Consider the following 26,359-nt stretch of genomic DNA (forward strand, 5'->3'; position numbering starts at 1 on the left):
AGCGACTTGCAGAGAAAAGTGTGTGTGCTTATGGTTGGGAGTGTGCGCTTCAGGCCTACAGCTAATGATGTAAAAATGTTGAAAACAAACGCAACGGCATAAATTGTTTAGGGAAAGTGACACAAACTCGAAATAATCGCCGAGATATTTTGTTACTTTCCAAACAATAAAGGGTTTTGCTTGTTTATCGCTCTCTTATCTACTTATTTATACATAGATTTTGTTTTGTAACTTTGTAGCAAATCATGTCTGTTTATTTTCTGTAAGCAGTTTTTTCTGTTTCCTTTCCACAGGTCACATCTCCCCATGGAAGGCGTCCAAACAAGTATGTTACTACTACTAACTAACTAAATACTACTAATAATAACAACTAAAAACAAAATCAGAACAGTTCAAAGAAGAAAAGATAGAAAGAACGCAAATGTACAAAAGATTGATCAGGAAAAAAAGCAATAAAAACAAGACTAAATACAACAATTACACATTTCATCCCAAGTTTTAAAGTATGAATAGATGAATTATATTTTGCAACTTATTCCAAAAATCTGGAGTAAAACAATCAGTTTTAGCTAACTCTATTTAAAGCAAAGCCTTTTTATATTAGTGTTACTTAATTCCCAGTTAATAAGAAACTTAAAAATACACGTCATTTAAGCCTAAAAGAAGAATATGTATAAATCTATGACTGTCTGTACATCTACCATCACCCACATGTTTATTTTTACTTATCTGAATAATAGAATCACTGAAGCACAACATTTAAATAAATTTAGTTCACATAATTAGCATGTCAGAGGTCAGGGGATTACTTTCCTACTTTAACATGTTTTCTCACATGTTCCCTGCTGTTTGTGGATGAAGTTAGCCTTGTAATTGTTTTAATTTCCCTGTAATTAGTTTTCATTTCGTACACTTGTTGAAATACTAACAACACAAAAATCTGTGGTGTCACTTTAAAACGTGTCTTCAGAAGAAAAACATGAATAAATGAACAATTGCAACCTGAATATAATCGAAACAGAGAAAAAACTCCCAAACATGAAACCTTCCATCGATGAGGTTTCATGTTTTGTGAAGATCTTTTAAAATTAAACTCTATGAAAGTCTTTGCATTGCACTGTGCAGCCTGTTATTAAAATAATGAAAGTAAAGGACAAAGGAAGTTTCAGACCTAAAGAAACTAATTGCAGCAGATGAAGTGTATATGTGTGCCATTTCTTTAGAAAATTTGGAAAAAGCAATTGAAAACCTGAAAAATGAATTATCCTTTAGCTGATCAGTCACTTTATTTCAAAATTTCAACCAAGAATTAGTAAGTAATCAACTTGCTGGTGCTAAAATACTATTTAAAATATATTCAAATAAGTTCTACTAAAAAAAGAGGAGAAATACTTCTGATTACAAAATGTGCTACTTAGATTAGTTTGATTCTAATTTGTCTTTTTGGGCAGAAATAACACTTAGTCATATTCAGCTGGAGTGACTACCAGACCAGGGGGGAAAATAATTGTCTCACAATAATCAGCTAAGGAAGTTAAAATGAAAGATTAAATTCAGAAAATGTTTAAAAACAAAAATCAACTTTGAGAGACACTGACGACCTGAAAAACTTTTAATTGACTTCAAAACATTATAGCAAAATCTGGCTAATTAAAAAAGCGAAACAGCAAAGTGAAGGTGACTCAAGAACCTCTGAACTAAAAATAGAGCTGTGTATTATAGTGAAATTAAATGTTTCTTGTTTTGTGTTTTATTATTATCGCTGTTTAACCAGTGGGACCCTCAGGGCAGCCCTCAGACGAACCTATCCGGCCCGGTTCTGCCGCCTGGCACGCCCTTCCCAAACCAACCGCATCACCGCACATCTGTACCCGACTCCACAGAGGGCTTTGACCTGAACAAACCCGACCCTTATGACCTTTATGAGAAGTCGAGGGCCATCTATGAGAGCAGACGTAAGTGCAGGAATCCACAAACTCCAAAGTTTAGACACGCCATTATAAAACTAGAAATATCTTCCTTTGAGTAAATACTTTACAACTATTATAAAAGCCCCCGTCATGTCATAGCTCTGGCTCTTACCTCACCCTTTGACCCCGTCACATCAGACATGGAGCTTTCCTCCAAACAGCGGACATGCAGGACAATCCTCGTCTTAATTTAGCCCAGAAATTATATTAAAATCTGGATTTTTTTTTTTCCCCACAAGTACCCAAATGGTGAAAGTCAATTCTTACTTATCCCAGTTAAAAATCGCCATCCACTTTCAATCCCATTTAGTCATGTAAACACATTTATATACTTCTTTTTTTGCCACAGTTTAGCCTTTGTTATGTGGAAGGCAATGCCCTTTTTTTGCTCTTGGTGTGCTCTTTCAAAAATATTTTGCTCAGGGGAGACGCTGTCTCTTTTGTTTTGGTATATTTTAGGAAGTGTTGCATCACATTTCGCAGGCCTGACTTACTTTCTTATAGGTTTGGAGTCACTTTCTTGCATGAATGAAGAATTTGTTTTGTTTTATTTTAAGGAACACTTAAAAAAAAAAATCCCTATTACCCCTAAAATTGATGTGTATCGCTCTCAATCTATTATTTTTTTATTAGAAGGACACCAATACTGTCTTGGTCTCCTTCTAAATCCAACATGGCAACACGAGCTTTGTTAAACTGTCTGTGTGTTAACTTTAGGTCCTGAGTACGAGGAGGTGGAGGTGCATCTGCTGAGGGAGAAAACGGGCTTCGGTTTTCGCATCCTGGGGGGAGACGAGGCCGTGCAGGCTGTGAGTCCGGACGCCCGTGACAAGGCTCGTATGGGACGGGCTGGACCACACACTGATTTAACCTCATCACACCCAAACACTCATCTTACATCCATCTATTGCTACACCACACGATCTACTGGCGACATCCAGAACCCTGCAAATATAATCACACCTTTTATACTTCACTTTTTGTCATGTTCGGACTCAAATGTATTTTACTGGGATTTTATCTGGTCGTCCAGCGTAACGTGATGAGGGCGTGGCAAAGAGAGGAGCAGCTGAGAGGCTCATGGTAGCTCGAGGGGAGCTGCAGAGATCCACAGCTCAGGTGGAAGAATTTTGTTGACAAAGCTGAACTGCTTGGGAACATTGGCAACGAGTGGCATGAGACCAGATGTTTTGGAAATCAGCATGAAATGTAGTGGAGGGAGTATCACACTGGTGGGATGCTTTTTTTCCAAAAGAGGCAGAGATGATGGGAATATCAATAAAGATAAATACTGGGAAATCAAACAACGTTTAAATCAAAGCTTGTATTCAATAGAATGGCCAGTCAATGTCCAGACATAAATTTAACTGAGGCTGTGTCTAGACTTGAAATTGTATGTTTGGAGATTCACTCTCCATCTAATCTGACTGGATTATTTTGGAAAAGAGGAAAAGGAGAAGATGACTCTGGATGAGAAAAGCTGATGGAGGCAAAACCCAAAAAACCTGCAGCTGTAACCGCAGCAAAGAGCGATTCTGCAACGTCTGGACTCTGGAGGGCTGAATATAAAAATCTGAAAAGGCTGGAGCATATTTGTATACAAATATGCTCCAGACTTTTCAGATTTTTTTTTATTGGTTGCTTTGTGTTGATCTATCACCTATAATCCCTATAAGTTTGAGGCAGAATGTGAAGAAGTTTCAGGAGGATGAATACTTGCATCTTTTAGACACCCTGTAATTTACACACAGACACTCTAACTCTCTAACCGCTCACTGCCTCCCATACTGAAGGTAACGCCTTGCTAATAAAACAGCATGACTGTGGCAAACTGAGAGAATTTGGCTGCAGATTATTTGAAAGGTTAACCAGGGTCCTCCATTTTTGTGTCTCTACACTGTTGCCTCCTGCTCATCTTCTTCACCTTCATCTGCGCTGCTAATATTGATTGTCTTTGAACAGATTGTTATTGGCGCTATAATAGAGAACACTCCCGCTGAGCGCGACGGCCGGCTTCGACCCGGGGATGAGCTAATTTCAGTGGATAAAAACGTGGTTGCTGGGAAACCGCACAAATACGTCATTGACTTGATGCACGCCGCCGCCCGCAATGGTCAAGTCAGCTTGACTGTGAGGAGGAGAGTGCAGATGCCTGGTGAGGACAGGTTTTATTTCTTCTTCTTCTTCTTTTTACTAAAATTGGAGAACAAGCTGCTCAGTTCGTTGGCATCAGATTTGAAAAATATGACTTGGACAAGATGCACATGCTGATAGGCTGCATTGAGGATCAGCATGTTCTTCTCTCACAAGCCTTTTCTGTGGTAGGAGATCATAGATGTAGAACTGAAACCAGACGTAGGCCTGACACCATGAACAATAAACCAATTCACTGAATGATAAATTAAAAGAAACTCAATCATTTTCATTGACTTGACTTATCGTTTTTATCTTTTCTCTCTCTTTTTAACAAAAATTGAACGATAAAAGTCTTCAGCCTGGTGCTTTGGTCTCAACTATCCCTTTTTTTAAAAGATAAATTTGTTTACACAGACTTTATAATTCATTTTATTTGTTGTTTCTGTTGTTTTCTTTATTTATTTTGGATATTTCAAATGTTCATTACAATTTAAAGTTTATTGATCCTTGACAATGTGTTTTTGCATTATTATGCCATTATTACTGTTATATTGCTTAAAAATGGTCTCAAAACAACAATATTATTGTTTATCGCAATAAATTCTGAGGCAATTTATCATCTAGCAGAATTTATTATCGACAGACATTTACATCCACTGCTTAACAACACGTTACATTTTGTTCTCACTGTCCAAAATTAAATCAGACTAAACCTTTTTCTTGTTTTATATGAGATAAAATAACCAAAATTATTCCTACCATATTTAGAAGTGTTCATAGAGTAAGATTACTTTCATTTTAAGCTCAACAAATCTGAATCATCCTGGGGTACATTTGCCACATTAAAGAAAGAAGCTGAGTGAAGCTAGAGTGTCACCATCCACAGTGAACATGAGCTGCAGATTGGGGGAAAAAGGGGAAAGCTTGTAAGCTCAGAAACCACCATGCTAACTATGAAGGGTGGCATCCTCATAATGTTAAAATGTTGTGCTTCAAGAGGGACTGGTGCACTTCACGAATCTGCAGATCTGGGTAGAGCAGCAAAAAATTGTACTCAAGTAAGAGTAGCACTCGTTCAAAATATTTTTACTCAAGTAAAAGCAAAACGTAGCCGTCCTAGAAATTACTCAGAAAAAGTATTTAGCAAAACGGCTACTGAGATACTGAGTAACTGGTAATAAAATCTGATTTAATATCTTAAAATGATGTCATCAAACACAAAAAATATGTGCATATTCTGGCATTTTAAAGACCAAAACAGATTTTTTTTTTTACAACAAATGCAAAAAAACATATTAAGGTAGAAGGAACTTTTTCAAAAAAAAAAGTTTCTCAAGCTAAGACTTGACATAAAATTAATACTTAGAGTATGTTATGTGTATATTAGAACAAAGTACTGTTCTTTTGGTGATAATAGTGTTTATTGAACATAGATAGAAAATATCAGAACAACAAAGCTTGTGTACCAAGAAGAAGTCTCACTTTAACATCAACTTCAGGTGTGTGTCTGTTATTATGTTAAAATAAGTTTGTTCTTTCTTCATTGAAGTTACTTGTGACTTTTTCTTTTTATAAAAAGATACTCAAGTAGATGTAATTGAGTAACTGTAACTAGTTACCATCCACATCTTCAAAGCCGATGTCATCGTGGGGAAAGAGCATGACCCTAAGCTTACCACTAAACTAGTTAAAGACAACATGTTAATAGAGTTTAAAACATTAAGACATGATACAGAACTGAAATATTTTTTATGTAACTTTATATTCAGTTTGACTTTAAAGCACCGTTAACAGACAGATTGGTTTTACAGTTACAGTAGCTCTTTTCCTCTTGTTTCCATCAGGAGAGCCTTGCCCGGTGAACGGCCGCAGTCCTGGTTCTGTGTCGACGCAGCACAGCTCTCCGCGCAGCGACGCAGCCTCGGCACCGGTCCCCGTGACAACAAACGCTCCAGCTGCAACCTCAGCCCCGGAGAGGACCGGTCTGCAGACCAGCGACGTGGTCATTCACCGCAAGGAGAACGAGGGCTTTGGCTTCGTCATCATCAGCTCCCTGAACAGACCGGAGAACACCGCAGTCATCAGTGAGTTCATCCTCATGACCCACAAAGACGGGGAATCGACCTCTGCTGCAATATTATGGGGGAATTATTCTGCCATAATCCAAGAGCACACATTTCCAGTCAAGGATTTAATGTCTTTCTTCTCATGGGGGGGTTTTTCTTCCCATACAGTATCAGATTTACATTACAGACACAGGAATTAACAAATCTTTTTTTTAATACTTTTTTAGATTAAATAAGAAAACACAGTCAAGTGAAGTATCAAAATCCCAAATTTTGCAATTTCTCCTGCAAAATAAACAATATCTTTTAGCTTGTTTAGCTTGTTTTTGCAGTCTTCTGCTCTTACTGATGGTACCTGTAGCATTGCATGATGACGCATGAAAAGTTATTTAAAAATAAATCTAAAATGGAAACAATATTGCTGTTTTATGACAGCAAATATGAGCATCTGTTTGAAAGGCAGATGTAGTTTATGTTATGGAATATGATTTTGTTTCCTAAAACTGTTTTTACAATTTTAGCCAATAGAAACAGGTAATTAATGTTCGCTAACGTGTAGCTAACAAGCTAACAAACAGTTACTTGTTAGCTAATGGTTTGTTAGTTGTTTTTTTATCCCAGTTTTTCAGAGATAGAAAAAATGCAGTGAAGAGCATCATGAAAGCCATATGACACAATAGTAAAGTTAGAAATATAAACTCTGAATTTAACAATCCATCAGCATTTTAACTCTCATTAATGGCGGTTAGGTTGAGATTATGATGAAAAGAGTGAGATCTCAGGCTAAAACAGGCTAAATAAAGACTCCGTCCTTCCTTGCACAGAGTTAAATTCATAAAGAGCATCCATTACCCAGGGAAGCTCAAACTGGAGCAGCTGTCTTTCATTCATACCAAAAGGAGTCTGTTAACCTTCCTTGAAGGAGGTAAATGCTGAAATAGCTCATGTCAAACAATATCTGGGTGTTTTAGCAAGAAAATATAATTATAATGGAGCTGGTTTCCACAACCTGGGGGTGTTTGACTATGAAACAACCCTAAATATTAATGTTCAGCTTTTGACATCTCCATCCTCAGATCTGCTAGCGGCTTTAACTTTGCTATTGTCTGTTTCTAGCTGTGCCTCACAAGATTGGGCGCATCATTGAGGGAAGTCCTGCGGACAGATGCGGGAAGCTGAAGGTGGGGGACCGAATCCTGGCCGTGAATGGACAGTCCATCATCAGCATGCCTCACGCAGACATTGTCAAGCTCATCAAAGATGCTGGACTAACAGTCACGCTGCACATCATACCAGAAGAAAGTAAGACCAGATGCTGTTCAATTATTAAGCTTCTGTAGACAATTAGCCATCTGTGCCACTTGTGTTACTTTATAGAAGTTTATATACCTCTTGAACTTGACATATTACAACCACAATCTTCAGTGTATCCTACTGAATTGATTTGGAGGAGACTAATACAACCACATTTACAATACAATAGTTTAGAATAAAGCATTTACATCCATTCAAATGGCCCAGTCAAAGTCCTGATGCCCTCCATTTAAGTGGCTAGATGTTTACAGTTGGTAGAGACTAAAAAAGACTTGCAGCTGTAGTTTCAGTAACAGGTGGTTCCATAAAGTACTGACCCAGTATTAAAGGGCAACACAGCTTTTACTTTGTAATTATTGTGTTGACCACATGAACTGTGAATAAAATGCACTGAGTTTTGTGGCTGCAAAGTGCTAAAATGTGAAAAGTTTCAGGACAAACACTTTTGAAAGGCCATTTATTGTATTAAATCAATAACTTGGTGGATCTTCTTTATTTGACATATTTTCTCCTCTTGAGGGTTCTTTCTATTTTCAGCCTGGCTCCTCTTCTTGGATAAAAACTGGTTTCAACCTTCTGTCCATTGCAGGTTCCCAGTCTGGACCCAACTCAGAGAAACAGAGCCCCATGACCCAGAAACACAGCCCGCAGACCCAGCCCAGTCCTGTAGCCCAGCCAAACCAAGGAGGCACCCAGTCAAGCCAAATGGCCGCTCAGTCTGGCCAAACGACGGCTCAGCAGCCGGGTCAAGCACCGGTCCAGCCCGGCCAGACAGCAGCTCATACGAACCAAACGGTGGGTGGGCCTCCTGCACCAGCAGCCTCCCAGCCCGCACCAGCTGGAACCCAGCAGAGCCCGGTCGCCCAGCCCTCTGGCCTTCCTCCGCAGCTCTACCTCCACGACGGCAGGTGAGCTGCGCCGAAGAGAAACGTTCAGTATGTCAACAACTTCTCTGGTAATGGAAGAAAAGGATATGACATCTCCACCAGGAACAGAAATAGATTTTGTGCAGAGGAGAGAATCTCTTCTTCCTCTTGAACGCCATAAAGTTCACAGGGAAAAACGTGTGACTGCAGACAGTTTTCATCCCAGTCAGAGTCTCGGTCTCAGGCTGGCCGAGTTGCATAACACCACTTAGCGCCTAGCGCCGGTGAATAATTTACCATACGGTATCTGTTCTATAATTCAGGAGCACTGCAATCAGGCCGTGTTACGTGTCAAAACTATGAAAGTGTGAGCTCTTGCTTTGATAGGTATGCAAGTCCCAGGCCAGGACTCACAGAGTAGCACTCCCAGAGCTGTAAATTTATACCAGTTTTATAAAAAGGAACTGAGAAAAGCTTTAAACCTGGAATTCTTATTTCCATCCTTTATCTCCATCTGCACGCATGCAGGAATTCATACCCACCATTTTCCTGGTATGTTAGTTATTTCTCTACTGATTAACCTCCAGTGGACTCCACTGAGGCTATTCTTAAAAACGCCGCTCTCCTCCTTGTGACACAAAGCGCAGTCATCATCTTGTTGCCGATTTCCCTTCATTTCAGGTCAGAGGTAAAAGCAAGACAGGACGTCAAACCGGATTTCCGTCACCCTCCGTTCACCGACTATCGGCAGCCTCCTGTGGACTATCGTCACCCTCCGGTCACCGATTACCGCCAGCCGCCGACGCTGGACTACCGACACCCGCCTGGCCTTCTGGACTTCAGGCAGCATCCTGCAGCAGCTCAGTTCCCTCTGGGAATCCCTGCTGACTTCAGACCACAGGTAGAGCAAAAACTATCCGCCCCTGTTTCATAGACTTCAAATTTGTATGCAGATTTGTAGCACTATGCAGATTAATCAATCAGGATTATTGCGTTTTGGAATAGTAATTATATGCAGTAGTTAATGGGAGCCTTCATATCTGTTCTGCAGGACTATGATTATTTCACAGTGGAGCTGGAGAAAAGTGCAAAGGGTTTCGGCTTTAGCATTCGTGGGGGCAGAGAGTACAGCATGGACCTGTTTGTGCTGCGGCTTGCAGAGGACGGGCCTGCAATTCGGAATGGGAGGATGAGGGTGAGACACCGTCTCGGATCATAATCGTCTTAGAGCTTCGCATAAGTATTTCGCACCCCTTGAACTGTCCCACATTTTGTCACGTTACAACAAGCTTCCACATTTTGTTGTGGGATATTAGGTAAAAGACCATTTCAAAATGGTGCATAATTATTAAGCGTGAACAACAACAAAAATGGTTTTAAAAATGGTTTTATAAATAACGATCTCAATCACGAGACATGCATTTCTGTTTTTGTGAGTCAATACTTTGTTGAATCTTCTTTTGATACTACAATAACAAAAACACAAAATCATACCAAGTATTTTAGGTCTACTTTTATTTTAGTACACTTGAAACAAAACAAAACTAACTTACAAGTAACTTTTCGGGAAGAAATAGGAGCTTGTTTTAAGTAAATGATTCCTTAATATTGATTTAAAAAGCATTAGTGTCACTGGTGGATTATTCCACTTATAAATAATTTTTTTCATGTTATGAGTGAAACAATCTGCCAGTGGAACTAGGACTTTTTTTTAATCAATACTAATGAATTATTGACTTCAAACAAGCTCCTATATCACAATAGTAATACAAAATATCATAATAACATTTTAAGTCCACCCCTAAACTCTATTTCTCTACATCATGAACATCTCAATAATATAAACTGAATTTTGTGGTTGTAATCCAACAAAATGTGAGAAAGTCCAGTAATGTGAATAAACTTGCAAGATACTGAATTAAGAATTAAGTGATATAAAACTATTTTCTGAATAACCTGAAGACTGATTATGTTGGAAAGCCAGGCTTTCAGGCTCAACCAGAGGCTGATAGGACTGGACCTACTCCTCTGAGTGTGTGTGTGCGTGTGTGTGTTGTAGGTGGGGGATCAAATCATAGAGATTAACGGAGACAGCACCCGGGACATGACTCACGCCCGCGCCATTGAACTCATAAAGGCGGGAGGCAGGCGGGTCAGGCTGCTGCTGAAGAGGGGCACCGGACAGGTCCCGGAATATGGTGGGTTCTCCTGGCACAGAGAGAATCCCCTAAACGGCTCCATCTTTCCACTCCAGTTCCCAGTTTAGCCTCTCACCCGACCTCTCTCTGACAACAGATGCATTTTCTGCCATTCTTGCCAGGCTTTCTCTGTGTTTTGGTTATGAACTTCCAATCAGTCGTTGATAACTTGTTACATTTTGTCTTTGCTTTTCTCTTCTCTTGTCTGAAATTAAACTCATCCTCGTATATTTAACTATTTCTTATTAAACCGTTAGTACATCTGTAACATCCTTCATGTAGTGTAACCCATCTGCTGTGAGTCTAATGATTGGTTTAGGCTTTTACTTGCCTTCCCTCAGGAATGGTACCTTCCAACCTCTCCATGTGTATGAAAGGTGACACACTAAGCTCCCCCTATTTCTTCCTAATGGGCCACTCTAAGGACACGGTTCGTGGAAAACTGCATGTCTTAACATTACATACTACTCTGTGTGCTTTCTGCATGCATGCATATGTGATTATTAATGCCTGGCTAACAAACCAGCCCAAGCATTTCTGGCCAGAAGTTTACATACAGTCATTACTGGCTTTAATACCGTATTAAAAATTTCGCACTTTTATTGAACTGTTCTTTTTCCATGGTTGAATGATTGTTTAAATCTGAGTGCATTTGTTTTAACTTTCTCAAATCCCAGCCTTAAATAAATGCTTATACTTCCACTAATGTCCTTTAGCGAGTTGCACTTCACTCAGTTTTTTTGCAGACATCAGCAGGCTTCTGGCTTAATACTGTCTGCATACTTGACCGTTCTTCTTGGCAGAAATTGTGAAGTTTATTTAAATCAGTTGTTTTTCTGGCTTCAACATGGCTTTTAAAACGGAGTCCATTAATTCTCAATTGGACTGAGGTCAGTGTTTTGATGTTGGATCACCGCAGTGACTCCAGTTTAACATTAATTTGTACAGTAAGTAGGTCGCAGACACAAAGGAAGCACCTGCTTCTGAAAAATATGAAATTTGAAACTGGTCACAAAGACAAACTGAAAGCCTGAAGGAGAAAAGTTTTATTGTTAGAAGAGAAAAATGTTGATCTATTTGACTGCAATGAACAGAGGCTCACAAGAACGTTTGGAAGAGGCGAGGCTCTCAAACCTAGGAGCACTGTAGCAGCTATCAGGGGTCGTGGCGGCAGCATCAATCATCCAGGCAACATTTCTACAAGTTACTCAACAGTTGAATGGTTGAGATTTGCCCTGTTGGGAGTTTTGCCAATCACCCCAAACACAACAAAGCTGGGTTTGTAATACCGAAAGCAGGATGAGGTTAAGTTCTGCCAAATATTCTCAAAAACAGAGAAAACAAGACTATTAAAGAAGGAATTCTACCAGTTCTGTCAAGAAGAGACTCCAGAATCATGCCAGGAAGAAAACAGAGGAGAAATTTGTGAAGCACATTTATCCCAACATTATGTGTGTGATTAGCACCCAAAACTCTGTGATGAATGGATGTAAGCTTTCAACCAGAACTTTATCTGTGTGCAGAATGGTTCGATCAGACTGCAGCATCCTGAGGGTTGTGAAATATTTCACACAACCTAAACGTGTGTAATATCTTCAAGCATGCAGCTCGTTCTTTTTTTTTTTCTTCCAGTCTTATATTCTCTCTCTGTTTGCATGTGCATGATGGCTGCGCTGTTCTCTCATGCCGGTCCTGTAAATCATTTTCTCTCTGCGACAGACTGTGCCAGCCCCTGGGATTCCCTTTCTACAGCCCACTCTGCCCTGCAGGAAGTGACCCTGGAACCACATCTGAATCCATTACTTCCCTCCCATCCAGCTTCATCCCCAGACTCCCCTCATCGGCTCCATCTAGAGGTCAAAGTGTGCATGGCAGACAAAGTTCCGCTGCTGACAGACCACAGCTCCATTAGAAGGGCAATAGGTGGCAGGTCCACTGAGCAGAAGTGCGTCAACGTGGGGCAGGGAACCCTTCAGGGGTCTGGAGAGGTGAACCCTGCACCTGGAGAAAAGCCGCCTCGGGCTTTGCCTCACAAAGCGGTTATGGGAAGGTCCACTGACAGAAGAGAGAGGCAGAAGGAGAGCTGCTCGCCCTGTTGTGAGAGGAAGGGCCGACAAAAACATGCAGCGGGCGCCGTTTCACCCTGGGACCCGTATGTGACAGTGAATCTGAACGGAGCGTCTCTGGGAGGAGACGGACCTGTCGGCCTCCAGGAACGGCTGATGTCCAGGAATCTGTTCCCCAGAGAAGACGAGAAGGCCGGCGGCCACAGCGGGGTGTGCTGCCCTTCTAAGACCATTGAAGGTCCTCCAGCGAGGAGCGCAGCTGCCTCCCCGGGGCCCTGGAACATCCCTGGGCCCGACAAGCTGCCTGGCACCCTGAGGTCCTGGACCTCCACGGTGAGCAGGTAGAGAGGATCCGCACACTGATTGGCTCCGTGTTCAGTTCTCATCACCAGGAAAGCATCTTCCTTCAATCTCACTGTCCTGATTTCTGCTCCACCTGCGTATGAAGTCTGTTTTTACATGTATTTTTATTCATACAAGAAGATTATTACACCCACTACCTTAAGGACTGGAGAAACTTTATAAAATATGATGAAGGACCCTCACATGTGAGCGCTGATCAAATCTCATTTTAAAGTCTGGATCTTCACACCTTTACTTGGTCGACTGAAGGTATGCAGGGAGGGGAGTAAGTATTGAACACATTACCACTTTTCTTAGTATTTCTAACATACTCAGATACATAAAAAATAAACCAATACGCATTAAAAAAAAAAGTAAACAGAGAAATCTGAGCAGAAGAGTGAACAGGGAATAAGTATTGAACAAAATTGTTTGGTGAATTTGGTCTCTTTTGACCAGATTTTACACCAGTATTTGCTTGTTTTTTCCAGCCTTGACATGCTTTTTTTTCAGCAGTGGAGTCTTGTGTAGTGAATGTTCATAGAGAAAATATATGTTGAGTACATAAATGTTCTCATTTCTCCTAATTCCAGGTCTTTCTTAAGCTCTCTTTGGCCCTTTGCTCTTGGATAACTTCTCTGATTATTCTTTGGGCTCTTTGCAAAATCTTGAAAAGAGCATTTGACTGACCCGGTTTATGGTTAAATCATGTTTCACTCAGTTCTGGATTACTGTTCCAACGGTACTGACCAGAAGTCTAGTTTGTAACCAATGCTGTCAAGTATACATTGCAACAATAACCACCATGCTCCTTGCACAACACCTTCATACTATAAAATGTTTTAATTAACTAGTTTATTCTCATAGGGAGAAGGTTTTTTTTTTCTAAATACTGACAGATTATAGGTGTTTTGTGCATCTTTTCTTCAGGTATTCAATACTTATTCCCCATACAATTCCAATTTATTACACTTAAAAACTACTTTATGCACTAATTGGTGTTAAATTCATTGTATTTATGGATTATTTGAGCTGTTGGTGGCATCTGGTATTCAGGTATTCATAATTGACCCACTATAAATATAAATGTATATATATAAGTATACTGAGAATTTTTTGTGCTCAATACTTATTTTCCCTGCTGTACATCAGCACAGGAAATCTTCCTTTTTTGCTCCGTCTCTCTGTGGAGATGGAAGACTAAAACATTCTTGAGTGTTAGAGAGGTAGGAAGCTGGAGCTCTTGATTTATATGTTAACATGCCTACAAATATATACTGTAAATGTAAAGAAGATGTGAAAATTATGTACATTTTGTATACTCAAAAGCAGATCTGTTGGTGTTTTTGAGGCAGTGTTGTAGTTAGATACATTGTACAAAATAAGGATAAAAAAAAACAACAACAAACAGATAAGTATCCTGGGACAGTATTTTAGGATCACTGTTTCCATGGCCTTGTCCATATCGACATATCAAAGACTGACTCCAAACCGGACCGCAAAGGGAGGCGGCGTTAGTGTGCATGGATTCCAGACATGTCGGTCTTTCTGAAGAGCTCTGTGGGAAAATCACCTCTGGAGGATGATGAATCGGATGTTTTTAATTCACCACTGAGAACATTTGGCTTAGTAAGAACTCATACTACTCCTCTCTCAGTTGTGTACTCAACCTGATCACAGTTCAACCATGCGGTCATTGTGCAGAGTTATAAAGCTGTGTGTATTCATTTGACGCCCAACAGGAACACTTTGTCCAGTCTCCTATTTCTATGCCTTCTAACTGTGCTAAGTGTACCACATCACTGTGGGAGAGGGGAGGAGGAGGAGGAGGAGGAGGAGGTCGACGGTTATGAGGTGAGGCGGAGTGCCTTACTCAAACTAATGCAGAGATTTGTTTTTTGGGAACTTGGTGAACCAGGCTGAGATGTGGAGCCTGGGTTTTTTTTTGCTTCAGACGTTAACGGCAAGCAGTATCTATCTGGATGCACTCTACAGCTGTAAAGATCAGCCGTCTCAATTATTGCAATTGTCCCCCCCCCCACCCAAGTGATTCAGATGGGGAGAAAAATGTAGCCTGTAGCATCACATCCTCTCCTTGAAGTAATGTGGAGCTGTTTGTCAAGACGAGCTAAACATCAGAGTGGGTCGTGGTTTCCGTTTCACTTTTGTTTGTTCTCCAAGGAAACATTAGGTTTGTATTAATGTCGCAGGCCCATGTTGAGCCCATGAACACAAACGTATTTGTTTAATAACCAAATGTTGGGTTTGGTTGGGGTTAAGGCACGCTGCTTTAAACTAAGACGCTTGAGGGAATGTCAATTTTCTCCTGCAGTTCTCAAATTGGATGCCGTTTAAATCTTTCTGCAAGATTATTAAAAAACATGAACCACGGGAGCTTTTGAGTACCGGAGGACAGCATGACTGCACGCCCACACCAGACCTGAAAACTGCTAGAAATGTGCTCTTTGTGAAGCAACCTGCGTTCTGGGGTCACTAGTAAGATCTTTTACACCGAGGATCCCTGGGATTGATGCTAATCCACAGCCAAACCCGGTATAGATGGTTCCACGCTGACAGAACTGTGGGGTCTCTTTTGTGCGTTAGCGAGGTCCCTGACAAACATGTCATTAGGGAGTAGAAATGTGTTTTCTGTACGTATGTAGAAAAGCTCAGAGAACATGTCAACCAGCCCTCCGTTCCCATCCAGGCTGCCCCCCTCTGCCTGCTGTGACTGGGTTTGTACGTCACACAAAACAAAAAAGAAAAACTGCTTATTAAACCTGTGAAGGATGGCGAGTTCATATCCCCCCTCCCCCCATCCAGATCCAGTATAATTGTGTAGTGTTAATTGTGTAATATTCACCTTGTACAGCTGTATTCCTACAAATATGGTTTACTGTATCATTGATACTGTAGTTTCAAAGACGTGAACAACTATTTTTATGAAATGCGACAGTACTGATATATTACATTTTGCTAAAAAACAAAAAACTTGTTTACTGAAAGATATTCTGAAATACTGTCAAATAAACTCTTGACATGGTGTAAAACAGACTTTGTTGGAGGCTCTTCTGTAATGTTTAATAGTTGGAAAATGTCCCAAATGTTTATAAATGATTTTTCTTAGCATTTATGCAAACAAAAATTTTGAATCTTCCGTGATCACATATTTTTACCACCTTTACATCTATAAGAAGTTTGAACAAAAATTACTCATTTCGGGTTAATATCTTACCTAATCTATAATCTATGATCATCTATATTCAACTCAGAAGTTTGAGCATGTTGTTGCTGCTTTTCAGCAATGGCATAAACCTTCAAAACTGTGAAGTAAAGGAAAAAAAGAAGACATTTGTGCTTTAAACCCTTTATCGTCACACAATCACAAAATGTGAGAAAGGGTGACTCAAACCTTTATCATAAAGTTTTGAGGTTTCACATAACTTATTTCACTGAATCAAATTTGTACCCATGTAAAAGAAAAACAAATATGGCATGATTAGAAACCATTAAACAACGTAGACCTAATTCACGACTGTGGGATGTAGTGGGGAAAAAACAGACTTGTGTTGCAAAATGTGAGCATTTCAAATCCTTTACAATCTCCAATGTTAACACAAATAAATAAATTCCTTAAACGTGATTCAGTTTTCAACCAAGACAGAGCATCACTGCCAGTTTGAAATTCAATAATTATAATTCACATTATCCCCCCGTAATACAAGCATTATCTATCCTATGATCCCCCTTTAAAGGCACAGTACAGGGTTTCAACATCATAACTGTTCAAAAATCAGAAAATTGTTCTGGTGATCTGTAAAAAAAAAAAAACTGGGCCTACACATGTTTATTGAAACCTGTTCAGCTTCTGGATACTTGTTGGCAGTACCAATTACAATCCTTTACAAGAGTGAGACCAGTCATATCTGAAAACGTCCTACAAAGAAGGTAATTACAAACATGGCCAAGTTTAAAAAACCCTAAATGACCCCCGTAAACGCAGCATCTTGTTGCTCCTGGCTCAGAAGAAAAGTTTTCCTGTCACTCCTCACAGTAACTTCCTGTAGGAACAAACTGACCGTCGTCTCCTTGTTCGCTTGGAGGAGCCTGCAATGGAGGAGAACATAACAAAACATTTAGAAAGTCGAGAAACAATGAACTGCCAGATGAGGAAAAAAATAAAGTTATGTCTTACATCCATCCGTTTGTAGACCCCCATTTGGAAACGACAGCAAACGACGTCGACCACGTATCCCACCATGCCGTGGATCATGCCTGAGAGAGGGAAGAGATGAAGGCCGCTGCATCGACGTGGCAGAACGGATTTCAAATCCCATGAATAACAAATAAAGCCGGATTTTTAAAACCACTGATGGAAGAATGCTGCATGCAGTCACAAACACATTAATTCCTGGACTATACGACCGTTCAATCCGCCAGAATCCATCATGCTTGGAAAACTAAATTACATCAAATTCTCTACTCCTGGATTTTCCTTTGAAAATCTGCAACTATTTGCTCTACTAGAAGAAAATCTGTTTCAACTGGTGACAAGATATCTATTCAAGCGTTTCATGATGTACTTAAAAAATATGTGGGATGTACAATGTTTTTCTAAAGATGGGTGTGATCTATATTACCCAGGTCCCAATTCTTTTACTTATGACTCTACAAAAATGCGTTATTTTATCTTTTTAAAATGTGGGATAGATCAATGCATCTATAAGATTTTCATTTTTTTTTAAAAAGTCTAAAAATAAAATTAAAAATGCAGATGTTCCTTTAAAAGGAGCAGAGATTTACTGACATCTGCCGTAAAATGTGCAGACTGCAAGTGACACTAGAGAGCCGTGGTTTTAACTTCCCTTCAATAATATCTAAAATAAAACTACTAATAAAAAGCAAAACAATTGACAAGGGCAGTTTTTAACCACAGAACATGTTCAAACTTTAACTTTTCAGATCACTTAAAACTGTCTGAAGGTTTTAGTGGGCTTAGATCTATATAAATAAATAAAAAAATTAAATTAGTTAAATTAGTTGCATTTATGAACTTAAGAAGCAACTTATTTTAGTGGGTCACTAAACAAGCTGAAAGCAGGTGTTATGCAGAAATGATAGATAAGGTAACCACAATGTTGTCAATCCTTTACAATTTCCAACATAGTGTCAAAAATTTTTAATTCTTGCAACAAATGATTCAGTTTTCAAGCAAAACAGAATATCATTGAGAATTGAATTACAACGATAAAAGGAAAAAAAAACTGAAAATCGATGCATGACATTGTGATCTATATATTTTTAACCTTACAAACTGAAATATAAACTAATTATTGTTAAAGGAAAACCAGCATATCTTCTCCAGTGTATAGTTACTACTGCTTTCGTCTACCTGTCGTGGAAAAAATGCCTCCAATGATGCCACAGAGTCTGACGAGAAACTGCCAGAGAGGCATGTGCTGCTCGGTGACTCTGACCATCAGTGAGCTTATGTCGTATTTCATGAAGATCCCTGAGACTCCGTGGCTGCCTGCAGCGTGGTTTATAACGCGCTCCTGCAGGAAAATGGGGATTTAACACACAAACCGCAGCAACAGTCGACCACAGGCTGAACTGAAATACGGTATTTAAACGTACCCGCTCTGTGACGGAGTACTGATGTGTTTCTGCAGACACTTTGTAGGTGTTCAGCTTGGTTGGCACAATGGTGATGAAGTACTGAAACATGTGGTTTGCTACAAACAAGAATTGTTCATTCGTTAATCGCTGAGGATTCAATGCAGAGAAAATATCAGCATGTAGCAGTCATTACAGGCTGGTTTTTAATCATTTGTATGTACATATAAACCCCATCCATAAACTTAAAATTAACTTTGTACTCTGGTTTATGAATAACGTTTGACTCAGCACGCTGTATTGGCCTCTCAGTGAAAATGGTGATTTGTGTTTTGTAGGGACGTGGCCACAAAGTTGTGATCGGTGAAGCCTGGATGCGGGCTTTAGCAGAAGTGCCTGTTAGTTTCTGCTTATCGAGAATATACACATAGGCACCGTCAGCTGTGATCTTCTCTGTGCCGTCCAGAGGGTTGATCAGTCCGGGGATCTCTTCTCCAAAAGACAAGTGGTCAATCCGGTGAGAGAAGTTGTAAGCTGGAACACAACAAACCAAAACAATCCCGATCAGGTGAATACAGAGTTGCCATGGCAACCAGAAGCTCAGAGAAAATCTTACAGTCATGACTGACAAGTGCAGCTAGATGGGCGTGGCCTCTGGGGTGAGGTATGGACCTGTGGGGAGATTAATAGGTCAAAGGTCAGACTTTCTGCTCAATTAACTGGAGGTGTGGATTATTTTAGATCATTTCATACATTTGTAGGTTTTCTTGATCAAAATGGAGCTGCTTGCCACTAATCATAGCTAATGTTTTGTGAGTCCAGTGAAACTCATCTCAGCTGGAGGAAACCTGGTTATTTTGGTTTGATCAGGGGCTAATTTTACATTATCGTCAAATGCCCCAAATGAAAAAAAAAATGCTGGAAATAGGTTTATTAACATAAAAATAATATATGCTAACAGTTAATCACATAAGTATGAGATAGAAATGAGTTTGGATGAAGAGGTAACATCTGGTTACAACGCAGTGATGATCAAATTGACCAAAGTCATCAAATATTGAGGAACCAAATATCATTGAAACAAATTTTATGAGTTTATCTAACAAAACAGAAGGATACTTTTGTTCCCCCCTGACAAACTGATGAATCATTTACAAAAAGCTTGTGGTACAGTAACACAGAGCTGACTGTGCTGCCTGAACCAATAAGGTTCAATGGGCGAGCCTTTTGTGTTGGTGCACAAGGAAAATAGTTTTACCCAATGGGATGAAGTGAAGGCCTAACGCAGAAACTGCAAGTCAAAGAATGAAATCAAAGACGGAAATACATACTTGCCGATAGTGATGTGGAAATTCCCTGCCACTTTGTTGACATACATGTGTCCATGTATCCTGCAGGCACTGGGTGAACTGGAGTCATCATCACTGCAGACGGAAAATTAAAAGTAAAAGCTGAAGATGTTCAGGTTCATCAGTGTGTGTGTGTGTGTGTGTACACTGATCACGAGGTCAGCCAGGGTTTTCACCTTTCTCTCTGAGCAGGAGCAGGTCCTTTCATTGCAGATTTGAAGAGAACGTTCTGCAGAGAGTGCTCCACTCTGAGACGCTCCTGGATGTGCAGGAGGGTCCTGGCCGAGAGGAGTGGAAAACAAGGCAATTAACGCCAGAGCCACACATTCATAAACCGATATGCAGATAGGCTGCTTCAAGTTAATCATCTTGTTTAGGGGACGGTTGTTGAACTTACATTTGCCACAGTTTTCGCTCAGGTGGGAGTTCAAACTTGACCTGAAATGTGAAAAGACAAGAAATAATCACAGAAGAATAGAGATGCGTTGACACTGTGAAAAGAATAGTTAAGTAAAAACTCACTGGTTCATATTTTAAATCATCTGAAGCAACCATAGTCTCTGCCAGATCCAGGACATCTGCTCCTATGTCTGCATTATAAATCACAAACACAAGAAATATAAAAAAACAAGTAGAAAACCTCGAAAAACGACTAAAGCAGTGGTTTTCAGTTTAAATTTGTAGCTTTTGAAGACGTATTATTCTCATAGCAAGTTGCCATTTAGAGGACTACCAGTAAAAAACAACTTTAAATCATTAGCAAAGTAGTGAAATTACCAGTTTAATAGGTAAATGCAATTTTACGCAGTTTTTAAATTTTAAATAGTAGGAAACCAATTCAATCATGACTACAAAACCAGCGATAACATTTTATTAAAATATGAATGTATGCACTTACACTGGCATCTCATGGCTACTGTGATGTCCACATTGATCCTGAGTTTGCTGTAAATGAGGAACAGCATTGATGAGGACAGACACTTCATAGCAGATAAGGCTGGATCATGTTATAGCTTTTACCTGGTGAAGTCTTTGTCTACCTCGTATTCATAGTTCATCCATGTGTTTCTGTACACAAAGAACTCCAGGAAGGCGAGGACCGCCATGAGACAGAAAGCTACCAGAGAGACTGAGGACAGTTTCAGAGATCGACAGTTAATAAAACAGCTGTAGCAGCTGGTTTGTGCTTGTGTTGTTAGCTAGTACCTGTCCCTCCGCTGGCTGTGGTCTCCACGTAGCTCTCTGGCACTTTGGGGAAAGCATCTAATTCCTTCACCAGAGTCAGAGCTTTCTTCCTGGATATTCTCCTCATGTTTGGGGCCAGCAGCAGAGGTATAAACCCCTCATAAAAGTGAATACTTTCAGGGTGCTAGCTAGCTGGATACATTCAGTAATTAGTGAGAGTTTCCATGACAACTACTGAGCTAAACGGCGTGCTAACTGGTTCAAACGTGACTGCGTACGACTGAGCTTCTAACGCCAAAACTCTGTTTTTAAAACGTGCTTTTTAAGTCCATATGATGTTTCTTACTAATCAGGAAATACAACACAGGAAGGAAAGGAAGTTACCTGGGGGAAGATGATTCGCTGCCGTCTTGTTTTACTCCATTGTCCCATTGGATAGAAACGTATGTCATTTAGTGTGAGCGCCATCTAGTGGCTATCAATGTTATTGCACGTTATTGTAGAATAAAAAAGATTTGTATAAACTATAAAATCAGAAAATGTGTATTATTCATTTAAATTATTATTTAATATTATTGAATATCCGTTTAGATCATGGGTCAAATCAAAAGATACTTGAAGTGGTGGATGAGAGTGATTGTTGATAAATGTCCGACTTAAAAACTGAACAATGAGAGTAAAAAATGATACATTTATAAAGTTATTAAGGATATGTTTAGTAACATTAATAAGACTAATAATCAATTATGAGACATACAATGAGTTATTCTTTATCACTAATTTAATTATATTTAGAAAGAGAGGAACACTGTGCATTTTAATCACGATGCCATTAATGTAAGTCTATTTATTGAATTAGACATGCATCTTTCCAAACAAAAAACATATAAATAAAAAATTAAAAAAAATCCAGCACAGATTCACTGTTAGGACTACCACATACATCTACACTGACATAATTTATGACTTCAAGTATTTCTTTGGCATGATTTAGTAGCTATAAAAGCACAAAACATGTAAGCATGCCAACAATAATCCTCTAATTTCTCAGAGATGTAATCTGTGTAATCTTAGAAAGACCGACACTTATGCAAACACACAATGTACCTGCTGCCATAGCAGACTTTAGATTGACTCTCAGTTTAAGAATCTATTTGAAAACCTTCCATTCTACTCTGCAGGTACAGAGTCGGGACCCTCATCCCGCAGCACAGCCGTCTCAAGGAGGTCAGAGGTCGGCGTATCTGGCGGTTCCTGAGACAGATCTTCAGAGCATCTGCTCACAGTGGGCGAGATCACATCGGGGCTCGTGTCGCAGGATTCTGTGCTCTGCTCTGATGTAGCTGTGTTGGTTGTCGTAGCAACGCTTGGAGGAATAGGGTCGAATTCCTCGTCGTCGTCGTCCTCCAAGATTGGCGACTCATTGATGTCTGACATTGAAGAAAAAGGTTAAGCTGCTGTAGAGTTTATTGGAAGGCAACACAATCTACATCACAAGAAAGGGTCAGAAAATAAACAAAAGATATACTTATATTTTATTTTAAATGTGTTTAAACCTCTAAGTCACAAACATAGAAAGTTTGATGGTTTCAGAACATTCAACATCAAGGGCAAACCTCATTATATTTATGAAAAAAAAAGGTTTTAATTAAAATGTTAAAGAAATCCACATTTTAATGCCACTTTGAAAGAGGTAAAACAATACCAGTAGCAATACTTGAGTTTTTCACATTTTTAATTGCCCGACAACAAACATTACATTTATTTTAGTCTATTAAATAAAATCAATATAAAATGATTTCAAATGACTGGTTGTGAAAAGCTTTTTAGCAATGAGTGCTTATGGAAGGCATTATAAATACGTAACATGTTCAAGTTTTTAAAGCACAATCATAAATTTGAAACTCTTTAAAAACGCAAAATTTGTTGTCAAAATTAGTAGCTAAAGAAAAATTGTTAACTTACTGCTGAAGGCTTCTGGGTATTGCTTTGAAATCTTTCCTTTCAATGTTCTAAAGTACAAGAGAAAGATCCAGGGGTCAGAAATTGTGTTGTGCACACTGCAGATGTGACTGAAAAAGAAAAAAAAAAGAGAGAGGGAGAGAGACTGATGACTAACCTAATCCTCCTGAAGATGCTGTCCAAGTCCTTCTTCATGTCAACCAAGGTGCGAGTGTGAAGCAGGAAACGCTCGTTCATCTGCTGCAGCCTCACATTCGACAGGCCATTGAAGTTGATCAGCATCTCATTGGTTTTCTCAAAGCGATCGAGCCTATTTGCACAAGAGAAGCCGGAAAAAAAAAAAAGATTTACTTCAATTTTCACCACATTACAATCACAAATGTATGCATTAGAATTTTATCTGATTAAACCAACCAGAAGTGCGTACTTGTTAAATGGAAGGAAACATTTTTTTTACAACTAAGAATCTGCAAGTGTGATTGTATTAAAGACCTCCTTTACTCTGATACACTAAAATCTAGTTTAAACAAGACTCTTCACTCATCATTTATTCTTTAAACAGAACAACAAAGACCAGGGAACACAGCAGACATGATTAGGTTAAAATAAATATCCCAATAAATTAAATGAATTTATTTATTTCAGTCATTTATGACCTTTTCATGCACAAGTCAAAAACAGAAAAAACACACAATGCTGGAAAAAAAGTAAAAGAAAAATAAAGTAGTACAGACATGGATGTATATTTAAATCTCCACAATGGCAAGACCACAAGGTATCAGTGATTCCATCACTATTTTTTCCACTTTTAATTGCCTTGTTGTGAAAATGTGCTATAATAATAAGAAAGTTGCCTTGCCTTGCATTAAGCACATGGCCATCCACCTTAACTGACCAACCACAGCAAGGAGAGAAATAATCAGATTGAAGCATATTGATTGGTTGAAATGGCCCATCAGACTTGTACACACTCATATCCAATTAAGGACATGTGACATGACTTAAAGAGAGATTTTCAGACACCATTCAGAGTGTGATATTGCTATTTTGCTCAAAGATATTTCAATGTTTAGAAGTAAAACGCTTGCAGAGCCATACAGTCCCTGTAAGCTCAACTACAGACAAAAAAATAAAAAATAAAAAACACACACACACACACTATCACCTCCTGCATAAAGCTACTCACATGTGTCTCTGCGCCTGGATGATGGCGTTCACATCCTCAGAGTTCACCATGCTCAGCATCCTGTTACAGAACACACCGGAGGCTGTGGGCTCCACCATGGTGACAGGAAAGCTGCAGAAACATTTACACACCTAATAATTAGTGGCATCATATTCGGAGACAGGGAATCAGACTCTGTATTTCCCCATAGACATACTCTTAAAGCAATATTTTCGTCACTGAGCGAGATCATCGGCATGAAAGTAAAGAAACGAAGCAAGATGGTTTACTTACATCTGCACCCACCGGCTCTTTGTGTAACTAAAAAGATTAAACTACATCTGACAGCTCACCGAGAGAACAAAACAAATATATTTAAACTTCCTGTCCCATGATTTTTTTTTTTTTTGGTTCTTCCTCTTCTTCTTGCGAAACAAGTCGATGTATTACCGCCACCATCTGGCCGAAAGTGTGAACTGTTAAAGAATTCCGCTGCCTTTTTTTTTTTTTGCGTAATCCCGGATGTCACGTGACGCTTCACGTTCGTTATTGCCCCCTGCTGGAGAAGCGTGTGCAAAACAATTGGGTCATCGCCTTAATGATTGTTTTTAGAGTAGGATTAGAGCGATAGTTGTCATCTACCCCTTTTTAATATCCGCTCAATCTTAATTAAGTGAATCTGAGCCGAAACCAGAAGCCAGCAGGAACCAAGGAACGCAAAGATTGTCACAGGGTTTAATACAAGCAGCTTTTTGTACATTTTACAATATAGAATGACAGGAATACATTATAAAAGCTACTCTGAGCGTCTCCAAATGGACACTTCTATCAACAATTAAATAATTAGGCTTGTGATGCTTTGGCTGAGAGTAGTCCAAACCGTGTTTCTGAGGACATGATGAAAGAGGAGGGGACACAGCCAATTTAGAGGGACATTTTAATGATTTCTGCCATGAAGTAAGGAGGTTGGAAGGATTTTGACAGGACATGTGGAGGGTTTCATGTTTATGAGAGAGTGAAGAAAGACCATAACTGGGAAAAAAGATGGATAAATGGAAAAATAGGAAATCCAAACGACTATGTGCTGGGATCTTTAAATCCTCCAGTAATACTGACAGAAAAAACGCACAAGGAAACTCGCAAATTCATACTTTCATAAAACTCACAAAATTACTTTTATTAAGGGACAAGTAAAAAAAGTACATGATGTATAAAAAATACAAAAAACGCTTTGTCTAAGTTGTAAGCTAAGTAAATGCATAGCAACAGTACATGCAAGTCTAGAGTTAGGTATCCTACAGTGGTTTCCTACTACTTTAACATTTGTAAGCTATAAGATTAAAGAAGGAGATGTACAGTTTGGCTGCAGTCTACCGGTCGTTACAGTCTACATGATACAGATGCAGAGTGGAGATACAGTATAAGTTATGTTGCACGCAACTCGGCTGATGAGCAAATAAATAGTTGCACAAAAAAAAAGCAAAATCGATACGACACGGCTTCAGAGGGAGCATGTGTCGGAATCACATTCCCAAAGATGAAAAGCTAACAATGAAAAGGATTTCTAGAACAACACTTCTAAGCCGGGATACAAATAAATATGAATTAAATAAATAATGAAACGTGTATTTGAGAGCCATTCGACCCACCCGGCCCTTTTATTTACATATCAAACTCACAGCTCCAAATGATCAACATTATATGTATGAAATTTCATATTAGTGTTCTTCTTGTTTTTTTTTTTTTTTTTTTATTTAATTTTTTTTTGTTTGTTTTGTTTTTTTGTGTGTTTTTAAGAATACCATCGAGATACATACAAATGGCCCGGACAAGCACAAGTGTCCATAGAAAACCTGCATTGATTTGACATTGGGTGAATTTCAATGTGCTTTGGCTTTCGATTGATAAATAAAGTATTATCAGGCTATACATCACAACACATTTGTGGTATATTAGAGGCAATGGCATAGAATTTCTGCTTGTATAAAGACTTTTACCATAAACTGACCCAGGAATGACAGAGATTACTGATATTGGTATTGCTGAATGACTATAAACTGATCATTTTTTGTGTTTTGCTGTTGTTTGGTGAGATATTATTATGCAAAGACACCATTTCTCCTT

General features: G+C 39.2%; 3 protein-coding genes across 15 annotated transcripts in view; 1 reads left to right on the plus strand and 2 right to left on the minus strand.

Moving 5' to 3' along the window:
- Window positions 1-16,008, plus strand: part of magi2b (membrane associated guanylate kinase, WW and PDZ domain containing 2b) — a 109,823-nt gene extending 93,815 nt beyond the window's left edge. For 3 of the 12 annotated variants that reach the window (XM_015047533.1, XM_015047534.1, XM_015047541.1), the window contains exons 12-23: window positions 294-325; window positions 1,775-1,955; window positions 2,688-2,803; window positions 3,933-4,125; window positions 5,927-6,190; window positions 7,289-7,474; window positions 8,076-8,394; window positions 8,881-8,904; window positions 9,034-9,253; window positions 9,404-9,547; window positions 10,412-10,550; window positions 12,270-16,008. In XM_015047533.1, the coding sequence (XP_014903019.1) occupies window positions 294-325; window positions 1,775-1,955; window positions 2,688-2,803; window positions 3,933-4,125; window positions 5,927-6,190; window positions 7,289-7,474; window positions 8,076-8,394; window positions 8,881-8,904; window positions 9,034-9,253; window positions 9,404-9,547; window positions 10,412-10,550; window positions 12,270-12,961 (2,510 nt within the window). In that variant the 3' untranslated portion in view covers window positions 12,962-16,008. Of the gene's footprint in view, window positions 1-293; window positions 326-1,774; window positions 1,956-2,687; window positions 2,804-3,932; window positions 4,126-5,926; window positions 6,191-7,288; window positions 7,475-8,075; window positions 8,395-8,880; window positions 8,905-9,033; window positions 9,254-9,403; window positions 9,548-10,411; window positions 10,551-10,869; window positions 10,981-12,269 lie in introns of all 12 variants that reach the window. The other 9 variants (XM_015047536.1, XM_015047539.1, XM_015047540.1 and 6 more) reach the window with 7 other exon arrangements.
- A 305-nt stretch (window positions 16,009-16,313) lies between these two features.
- LOC106956598 (endoplasmic reticulum-Golgi intermediate compartment protein 2-like) lies at window positions 16,314-21,582 on the minus strand. 2 transcript variants are annotated; one of them, XM_015047546.1, is made up of 14 exons: window positions 21,493-21,582; window positions 21,130-21,296; window positions 20,944-21,052; window positions 20,822-20,868; window positions 20,446-20,513; window positions 20,321-20,361; window positions 20,100-20,201; window positions 19,906-19,998; window positions 19,191-19,246; window positions 19,010-19,108; window positions 18,596-18,693; window positions 18,351-18,513; window positions 17,154-17,233; window positions 16,314-17,065 (listed from the first exon to the last, which is right to left on the minus strand). In XM_015047546.1, exons 2-14 carry the CDS (start codon window positions 21,233-21,235, stop codon window positions 17,000-17,002), a joined length of 1,128 nt encoding a protein of 375 aa, XP_014903032.1. In that variant the 5' UTR covers window positions 21,236-21,296; window positions 21,493-21,582; the 3' UTR covers window positions 16,314-16,999. The 2 variants fall into 2 exon arrangements, with proteins under 2 accessions (XP_014903032.1, XP_014903033.1); XM_015047547.1 differs by having other exon boundaries at window positions 21,130-21,300; window positions 21,493-21,574.
- Window positions 21,583-21,871: 289 nt separating this feature from the next.
- Window positions 21,872-24,641, minus strand: LOC106956601 (kxDL motif-containing protein 1-like). Its single transcript, XM_015047550.1, has 5 exons — window positions 24,530-24,641; window positions 24,257-24,367; window positions 23,228-23,380; window positions 23,074-23,120; window positions 21,872-22,538 (listed from the first exon to the last, which is right to left on the minus strand). Exons 2-5 carry the CDS (start codon window positions 24,352-24,354, stop codon window positions 22,279-22,281), a joined length of 558 nt encoding a protein of 185 aa, XP_014903036.1. The 5' UTR covers window positions 24,355-24,367; window positions 24,530-24,641; the 3' UTR covers window positions 21,872-22,278.
- Between the last annotated feature and the right edge of the window lie 1,718 nt (window positions 24,642-26,359).

The sequence above is a fragment of the Poecilia latipinna genome, unplaced genomic scaffold (genome assembly GCF_001443285.1).
Source record: "Poecilia latipinna isolate Pla-1442-1.1 unplaced genomic scaffold, P_latipinna-1.0 Scaffold831, whole genome shotgun sequence".
Classification (NCBI taxonomy): domain Eukaryota; kingdom Metazoa; phylum Chordata; class Actinopteri; order Cyprinodontiformes; family Poeciliidae; genus Poecilia; species Poecilia latipinna.

Coding starts and splice junctions, on each gene's coding strand:
- LOC106956598 (XM_015047546.1), bottom strand. CDS start 21,235: ATGAGGAGAATATCCAGGAAGAAAGCTCTGACTCTGGTGAAGGAATTA. Junction 19,247..19,905: donor TTCCACATCACTATCGGCAA/GTATGTATTTCC, acceptor ATCTCCCCACAG/GTCCATACCTCACCCCAGAG. Junction 18,694..19,009: donor AGAGAAGATCACAGCTGACG/GTGCCTATGTGT, acceptor TCTTGTTTGTAG/CAAACCACATGTTTCAGTAC.
- LOC106956601 (XM_015047550.1), bottom strand. CDS start 24,354: ATGGTGGAGCCCACAGCCTCCGGTGTGTTCTGTAACAGGATGCTGAGC. Junction 23,121..23,227: donor AGCATCTTCAGGAGGATTAG/GTTAGTCATCAG, acceptor CTTGTACTTTAG/AACATTGAAAGGAAAGATTT. Junction 22,539..23,073: donor ATACCCAGAAGCCTTCAGCA/GTAAGTTAACAA, acceptor CTTCAATGTCAG/ACATCAATGAGTCGCCAATC.